The following is a 9,164-nucleotide window of genomic DNA, read 5'->3' on the forward strand; positions in this document are numbered from 1 at the left end:
ATGTCTATGATTAATATGTTATTGCTTTAAAATTAAAACATATCAACATCATGAATTTAAGTATAGAAAGGCTGTTCAGTTGATCTAAACCATGAGAATAATTAAAATATCACATGCTCCAACAAACCAACGAAACAAAAGAAGGACAACGTGTTGCTATTTTCCACTAGGACTGAGATGCATCATCATAAACCATGTAGAATAACATTACCAAATCCAGCTGAACAGTTCAGCTGAGTCTTCAGTAAAGATACTATATAAATTACAACCTCTGATTGAGGCACAGTTGCCCATCAAAACTGGTGAGTCACTATCTATCCATCTATCTATCTATCTATCTATCTATCTATCTATCTATCTATCTATCTATCTATCTATCTATCTATCTATCTGTCTGTCTGTCTATCAGTCTATCTATCTATCTATCTATCTATCTATCTATCTATCTATCTATATGTATGTCTATCAGTCTATCTATCTATCTGGCTATCTATCTATCTATCTATCTATCTATCTATCTATCTATCTATCTATCTATCTGTCTATCTATCTATCTGTCTATCTATCTATCAATATGTATGTATGTCTATCAGTCTGTCTATCTATTTATCTATCTATCTATGTCTGTCTGTCTGTCTATATATATATATATATATATATATATTACTAATTAGTATATAGTCTATAGTATATAATTGTTATTTTTCAGAATCCTGAACTTGACAGCTGCAATTTCCATCTGAGATTAATACAAGGTAAAGAACTTCCCAACTGATGGTGACAATATGATTTGTTTGGCTGTTTGGTTTAACTGATTGGAATTTATTAGGAAAGTTAGAGTTGAAAGTAAGACAATGACAATCAAAAAGTGAATCTAATGAAGTATATCAGCATGGTGATGTCAGTTGTACTCCACAGTAAAGTACAATCATGGGAGATGGTGAAATGGAGTGTTTCGGCCCGGCGGCCATTTACCTCCGGAAGCCAGAAAGAGAGAGACTCGAGGCTCAGACTGCTCAATTCGATGCCAAAACAGCATTCTTCGTGACAGATCCAGCTGAGATGTACTTGAAAGGTACTCTTCTTAGTATAGAGGCTGGCAAAGCTACTGTCAAAACTGACTGTGGGAAAGTAAGTATCAAATATAAAAAAATAATATTTCATATGTGACTGTGCTTGAGTCTTCAAAGCTTAAAGTTTTAATAGTGTAGAAATAGTGTAGAAATATGTGTACAAAACGTCTAAAAAAAGTTAATTACAGACTGTCACCGTAAAAGAAGATCAAATCTTCCCAAGGAATCCTCCCAAATTTGACAAAATGGAGGACATGGCCATGATGACCCACCTGAATGAGCCTTCTGTGCTGTTTAACCTCAAAGAGCGTTACGCAGCATGGATGATCTATGTAAGTAAATCATAATTTATTCCTGGAATAGGGCAGCAACATTGTAAAACTGGACGATCTCCATTTCAGACCTACTCTGGTTTGTTCTGTGCCACTGTCAATCCATACAAATGGCTCCCAGTGTACGACGCAGTTGTTGTGTCTGGATACAGAGGCAAAAAGAGGATTGAAGCCCCACCTCACATCTTCTCCATCTCTGACAACGCCTACCAGTTCATGCTAACTGGTAAGTGGATTCCAGCAGTTTCAACATATAACAGTTAAAGAGACAATGAAAAATACACTTTATAATAACTAGCATGAAGTATTAGCCTATAATTCATTGTCTATAAATTGCTGTTGTGACAGAGTTCATAGAAAAGCTGAATTAACTCCAAATAGTATCTTTCCATCAAAGGTGACTGATGTTTTTTTATCCTTAGTTAACAACTTCTTAATAAACGGTACCTAAATGAGGTTTTTAAGCTGAGGAAACTGAGTAGTACATTGTTCAATTAGTAAGTGTTTGATAACAACCATTATTTTGCATTATTTTATCTTCTATATGTACTTATATGAATAAATAACTGAAATGTTAACTTTAGAATATAGCCTATTAATCTAATAACACTGTCAAAAAACAAACACTTAATAGCTTCAAGTTAATATAGAGTGCTACCTAATATATATTCTGTTAATATTTCACGGTTTAATTTCAGATCGTGAGAACCAGTCTGTCCTGATTACGTGAGTAAATATTCTTCTGCTGAATCTAACTAAACCTGAAGCTTTTTTAGTTATAATTGTAAATCAGTAAAAGATTTATGACTAAATGATGAACTCATATAAATCTCCAGTGGAGAATCTGGAGCAGGAAAGACTGTGAACACAAAACGTGTCATTCAGTACTTTGCAACTGTTGCGATGGCTGGTCCAAAGAAGACAGACTCTGGCCCTGGAAAAATGCAGGTTAGTGAGTATCTATTCTAGACAGTGTTAATGAGGACAGTGTTTGTGATTCACCTCATGACTGCCCACTGTGCTACAATTACGTCTAGGGATCACTGGAGGACCAGATCATTGCAGCCAACCCTCTGCTGGAGGCTTATGGTAACGCCAAGACTATAAGGAACGACAACTCCTCTCGTTTTGTAAGTTGCACCTATGAATCATCATTAATAACATCATAAATTGTCGATCACAAACAGTTGACCTTTTATCAATGATTTCAATCTAGGGTAAATTCATCAGGATTCACTTTTCGGGCACTGGTAAACTGGCCAAAGCAGATATTGAAACTTGTGAGTCAACACTGTTTTTAGCCAAATATTTTATTTGGAGTCTAAGATGTGGGTTGCTCAATTGAAAACAATGTCTTTTTTTTACCACACTCTTCTTGGAAAGATCTGCTAGAAAAGTCAAGGGTAACATTCCAGCTGTCTGCTGAGAGGAGTTACCACATCTTCTACCAGCTCATGACTGGACACAAGCCAGAGCTGCTCGGTGAGAAATCTACAGGATTGTGTGTTTCAGTTATTTCTATGTTTGAGAGCACTGGAAACATTCTGCACATCAATTCTTTAAAGAGGCCCTGCTCATCACCACCAACCCTTACGACTATCCGATGATCAGCCAGGGTGAAATCACTGTCAAGAGCATCGATGATGTGGAGGAGTTCATTGCCACAGATGTATGTGGACAGCTGCAATATTATTAGTAGTAGAAGTATTTTAGACTTTTTGCTAAATTTATGAGCAAGTAAACATCAGAAAAACACAAGCTTTAACTGAATACTGCATGACGCAGTATAAAGTACTCCAATAAACATTATGATTTATTTGGTCTGTGTAAAAACAGAGTGCCATTGACATTCTGGGCTTCAATGCTGATGAGAAGATCAGCATCTACAAGCTGACAGGTGCGGTGATGCATCATGGGGCCATGAAGTTCAAACAGAAGCAGAGAGAGGAGCAGGCAGAACCTGATGGCAATGAGGGTAAGATCAAATTTTAGCACAAATTAACATATAAACGGTCACTTAAATAGCAACAATAATGCATAAAACTCTGCTTCCCTAGCGGCTGATAAAATCGCCTACCTCATGGGCATCAACTCCGCTGACATGCTGAAAGCTCTGTGTTACCCCAGAGTGAAGGTCGGGAATGAGATGGTGACCAAAGGCCAGACCGTACCACAGGTGATGACTTCATCAACACATTTTACTTGTGGATATAGTGAGACATGTCTCAGACATAGTCATCATGAGAAGTAAGGGTACTAATATAATCTACAATGACCTTTGAATTTGTCAGGTGAACAATGCAGTCTCTGCACTCTGCAAGTCTGTCTATGAGAAAATGTTCTTGTGGATGGTCGTCCGTATCAATGAGATGTTGAACACGACGAATCCTAGAGAGTACTACATCGGTGTGCTGGACATCGCTGGATTTGAGATCTTTGATGTGAGTATCAGTCATTAATGTCTCTGAAAGGATCAAGACATACAAGATAACAGTCAGTTGCAATAATTGCTTCTGTTGAATTATCAGTATAACAGCTTGGAGCAGCTTTGCATTAACTTCACAAATGAGAAACTGCAACAGTTCTTCAACCACACCATGTTTGTTCTGGAGCAAGAGGAGTACAAGAAAGAAGGCATTGAATGGGCATTCATTGACTTTGGTATGGACTTGGCTACCTGCATTGAGCTCATTGAGAAGGTAAGAGGATATTCAGTAAATTAAAATAACAATCTCACTGTGCTTGTACTTGAGTGCGAATATTTCTTCAACAGCCAATGGGCATCTTCTCCATTCTTGAAGAAGAGTGCATGTTCCCAAAGGCTACAGACTCAAGCTTCAAAAACAAGCTGCATGACCAGCATCTGGGAAAATGTTCAGCTTTCGAGAAGCCCAAGCCTGGGAAAGGCAAAGCAGAGGCCCACTTCTCTCTGGTGCACTACGCCGGCACTGTGGACTACAACATTACTGGCTGGTTGGAGAAGAACAAGGATCCACTGAACGACTCTGTCGTGCAACTTTACCAAAAGTCAGCACTCAAAGTGCTGGCCTTGCTGTATCTCGCTGTGCCAGAAGGTACAAACATTTGCATTTCCTAAATTCCTTTGTGTTTGAATTATGTACAAGACGCCTTCTTATACAAAACTAAGAAAAAAGAATGAGGTCATCAGAGTGCAACAAACTATGTGATCACAGACTTTGGAGTTTTAAAAAACGAAGTTTGTCTATGCAAGAGAATAGTTAGAATAAACAAGACGCAAATAGAGATTATTGAAGGGCTTAATGGACAGCAACACATGATTAACAAACAAAAAAACCCTGTCACTGATATAAAGCAGAGGGAGGTGCAAAGAAAGGAGGCAAGAAGAAGGGTGGTTCCTTCCAGACGGTGTCTGCAGTTTTTAGGGTAAACAGATTCTCTCTCTAATTGAAGTTTGTGAATTTTTCACCATTGCGATTAGATTAATCACAAACTTTCCACAGGAGAACTTGGGTAAACTGATGTCTAACCTGAGGAGCACTCACCCTCACTTTGTGCGCTGCTTGATTCCTAATGAAACCAAGACTCCAGGTAACCTTGATCCTTGAAGACTCAAGTAGATCACGGTTTTGAAAAAAAAAAGAAAACCTGAACCTTAAGAACATTTGCATCTCAGGTCTGATGGAGAACTTCCTGGTTATCCACCAGCTCAGGTGTAATGGTGTGCTGGAGGGCATCAGAATCTGCACGAAGGGTTTCCCCAGCAGAATCCACTACGGTGACTTCAAGCAGAGGTAATGACATCTTTTTGCAACTTCTTACTTAGAGATGATGTATAACCTAATCTTCACCTCCTAACGTATTTCACTGCTACCTTCCCGTAAATGTCCTCTAGATACAAAGTATTAAATGCTGCTGTCATCCCTGAGGGACAGTTCATTGACAACAAAAAGGCTACAGAGAAACTCTTGGGCTCTATTGATATTGACCACAACCAATACAAATTTGGACACACCAAGGTGAGCTGTTCAGCAAATACACCACGTGGACAAATTATTTCAACTCTTTCCTTCTCATTTTTTACTCTGCTACAACACAATGACATTGTAGAGAATTCAGTCCTTCCAATTGCCCTGCATCAGTATGAAGAAGGCAGGCCTGAAGCTTTTGAATAGGCGTTCAAGTCTAGGCTTTGTGTCGGTCAAGCCTTATTCCACACAAGATTACACAAAACATTTTTGTACTCCACTTTGTGTACCGGACACTGTCATGCCTCCTCAAACTGTTACATCAAAAAAGAAAGGACAGAATTCTCCCAAATGTCATTCTATACTATAGTATAGGCCATAATATATGTTTTTCCCCACTGGAATTACTGGAACAGCCAATCTCAGTTATTATTAGGGCCATATCCCAGGCCACATCTACTCTGAAAAGCACTTATTGGCTTCTTCAACCCTACAGCACTAATATATTACAAATGTTCTTGTAGGTGTTCTTTAAAGCTGGTCTGTTGGGTACTCTTGAGGAGATGAGAGATGAAAAACTATCAAGTCTGGTTACCATGACTCAGGCTTTGGCCCGAGGATATGTAATGAGGAAGGAGTATGTCAAAATGACGGAGAGGAGGTACTTACAATAATGTCTGAAACACAACTGTTTAGTTGCACAGTGTGATAAAGGCTGGTTTACTGATTACAATTTTCACAGGGAGGCAATTTATTCCATCCAATACAACATCCGCTCATTCATGAATGTCAAACATTGGCCATGGATGAAGGTGTACTTCAAGATCAAGCCTCTTCTGAAGAGTGCAGAGAGTGAAAAAGAAATGGCATCAATGAAGGAGAACTTTGATAAAATGAAAGAAGATTTAACAAAGGCATTAGCTAAAAAGAAGGAGCTTGAGGAGAAAATGGTGTCACTTGTTCAGGAGAAAAACGATCTTCTACTGCAAGTAACTTCTGTGAGTATTTCACCTACATTTATGAACATAAGTAGGGATGCACCGATATGAAAATTTTGGCCGATACCCATAACCGATAAATCTTTAAATATGAAAGCCAAGAACTGATATGTTGGCCGATAAATCTCAATCCACATTTCACAGAATTTATGAGAGCCTGATTACCAAAAAGTCTCACCATTAAAAGGTATTAATAAAGCATATATAGACAGAGTGGACAGAAGTGTAGCAGAGTGTGTTGAAAGACGTTAATCATGTAAGGACTATAGCCAGAGATATTGTCAAAATCATTAAATATTATCATTATTAAGAGTACTTGGCATTTCCAATTAATGTAGGCCTGTTATTTTCTGTCTAGTAATGTTATGTTACTTTTATTATTAAATTAATATTAGAATGAATTTACTTCACAAAAATTTCATAGTGGATCACTGCATAACTGACATGCTGTGACACTGTGATAAAAGAAAATGGCTATAAGCATAGGCTACTCTTCACTGAAAATGTTTTAATAATGTCTTTTAAAACAGGTTTATTATAGCCTACAACAAGTCATAGCCCTACAGCCTGAATAAAATTGTTACACCTCAGTAATACTTTATTAATGAAGCAAAAGAGCAGCTTTATTTTATGCACCGACTTTCAAAAACAACCTGTTCAAAAAAAAATAAGTTTCTTTTCATTGTTTTCACTCTGTTCGGGCCCCAAGAGAAACATTAAAGAAATAAATTAAAACAGTTATACACACCACATATTAGAATATTTGTCTCTCTTCATCTCTGAGAGAATACGCACTGTTAATACGTCATCAGATTCCGAAAATGTGAACAGATTTTACTTTAAGTATCATGGTGAAAGACGTTCACCAGCATAAGTTTGACTTGCACAAAGTTTGCACGTTGCTTGTATGATATCCTGTGGCTCGCCTTCATGGTTTAAAACAGAAGTAGCCTATTTCCAATACTGCAATACACCTGCGCTACAGCTCGAATAGTCAGATGTGTCGTGGACACACTCTGAACGTCCTGAAACACGGCAAATAAACCCAAATAATTCACAACTTTCTTTATTACGGTAATATTCTCTTTATATTATTGTGTTTATGAGATTCCCAATTATAGTTATTAATGTTGTACATTACTGTTCAAGCTGCGTGTGCTGAAGCTGAGGAGCTGAATAAACACCAGTAAATTGAAGTGCTGCCATCTTATTAAACACATGGAACGCATTAAATATTCAGATATTTATACAACATAAATATATATTACAACATGTGTATATATATATATATATATATATATATATATATATATATATATATATAAAATCTCATTCATAGTTATTAATGTTGTAAACTGATGTTCGAGCTGCGTGCACTGAGCTAAAGATTATCACCAGCAAATTGAAGCGCTCTATTAAACCTCTATAGATTAGAGCTTAAACAAATGCATTCTATCTGAGAAAAATCTGATTTATATGCATAAAATAAACACAATACTACAACGTACAATTGAACAGAAGACTGTTAATTCACAAGCGAACTTAACTGTGCTAGTCACGTGTGTATCCGTTGTGAATGTGCTCTTCCCTTAACAATGCACTAAAATCCAGGCGGACAAAGATTCTGTTACATTATTTTACAGTAGCTAATGATCTCAATATAATATTATAGACTTGCCATGCACATACTGCAGTTCACTGTATTTTCCATTTCGAAGTGATTCAAATAATATTTCAAGCAATTAAAAACCATCATGGTGAACAGTGCACATCTGGAGTGTCTCTGCAGGAAATAATGCATTATTTATCAGCTCTAAGATAATGGTCAAATTCTCTTACCGGTCCGATAAAATAACAGAAAAAATTCAAATTTATCAGCCAATACCGATATGGTGGCTGATATATTGTGAATCCCTAAGCATGAGTCATTAACTATATCCATTCCAATGAACAGGAATCTGAAAACCTCAATGATGCTGAGGAGAGATGTGAAGGGCTCATCAAAAGCAAGATCCAACTTGAGGGCAAACTCAAAGAGACAACAGAGAGACTAGAAGATGAGGAGGAAATCAATGCTGAACTGACTGCCAAGAAGAGGAAACTGGAGGATGAATGCTCTGAGCTGAAAAAAGACATTGATGACCTGGAGCTCACCTTGGCAAAAGTGGAGAAGGAGAAACATGCAACAGAGAATAAAGTCAGTATATATATATATACATTCTACAATATGCTCAACCAATCGTAGTTTTCCTACTTGGAACCAAACTCTTCATATAAACTGCCGGTTATGATTCAGGCTCTTGGTAATGAAACCAGTAATTAATGTTTCTATTTAGGTCAAAACCTGACAGAGGAGATGGCCTCTCAAGACGAGAGCATTGCCAAGCTGACAAAAGAGAAGAAAGCACTCCAAGAGGCACAACCAGCAGACTCTTGATGACCTTCAGGCAGAGGAAGACAAAGTCAACACTCTGACTAAAGCTAAGACAAGCTTGAGCAGCAAGTGGACGATGTAAGATGTTGGCATAGGAATAAGACCATGAATCAATGAGAACTAAAATTATTGCTCTATACCAGATGTTAATGTTTCAGTTTCTGTAACAATAGCTTGAGGGCTCATTGGAGCAAGAGAAGAAACTTCGTATGGACCTTGAGAGAGTCAAGAGGAAGCTTGAGGGTGATCTGAAACTGGCCCAGGAGTCCATAATGGACCTGGAGAATGAAAAACAGCAATCAGATGAGAAGATCAAAAAGTGAGTGGCCATCAGATTTTGAACTTTACACAACTACACAAAATGAGTATTTGGCACATTT

General features: G+C 37.5%; 1 protein-coding gene and 1 long non-coding RNA gene across 2 annotated transcripts; both read left to right on the forward strand.

The window, feature by feature from the left end:
- The first annotated feature begins 229 nt into the window (after positions 1-229).
- Positions 230-8,595, forward strand: LOC113079465 (myosin heavy chain, fast skeletal muscle-like). Its single transcript, XM_026251729.1, has 23 exons — positions 230-302; positions 710-755; positions 919-1,131; positions 1,262-1,405; positions 1,475-1,631; positions 2,104-2,131; positions 2,242-2,353; positions 2,443-2,535; positions 2,622-2,685; positions 2,789-2,887; positions 2,971-3,074; positions 3,242-3,380; positions 3,463-3,581; positions 3,697-3,846; positions 3,934-4,104; positions 4,179-4,479; positions 4,740-4,810; positions 4,888-4,975; positions 5,061-5,178; positions 5,280-5,403; positions 5,877-6,013; positions 6,095-6,350; positions 8,305-8,595. Exons 3-23 carry the CDS (start codon positions 931-933, stop codon positions 8,593-8,595), a joined length of 2,967 nt encoding a protein of 988 aa, XP_026107514.1. The 5' UTR covers positions 230-302; positions 710-755; positions 919-930.
- Positions 8,596-8,750: 155 nt separating this feature from the next.
- On the forward strand, positions 8,751-9,077 carry LOC113079461 (uncharacterized). Its single transcript, XR_003281714.1, has 2 exons — positions 8,751-8,862; positions 8,958-9,077. It is a non-coding gene; the product is annotated as an uncharacterized LOC113079461 (long non-coding RNA).
- Positions 9,078-9,164: the final 87 nt, after the last annotated feature.

Source organism: Carassius auratus, unplaced genomic scaffold (genome assembly GCF_003368295.1).
Source record: "Carassius auratus strain Wakin unplaced genomic scaffold, ASM336829v1 scaf_tig00028147, whole genome shotgun sequence".
Lineage (NCBI taxonomy): Eukaryota > Metazoa > Chordata > Actinopteri > Cypriniformes > Cyprinidae > Carassius > Carassius auratus.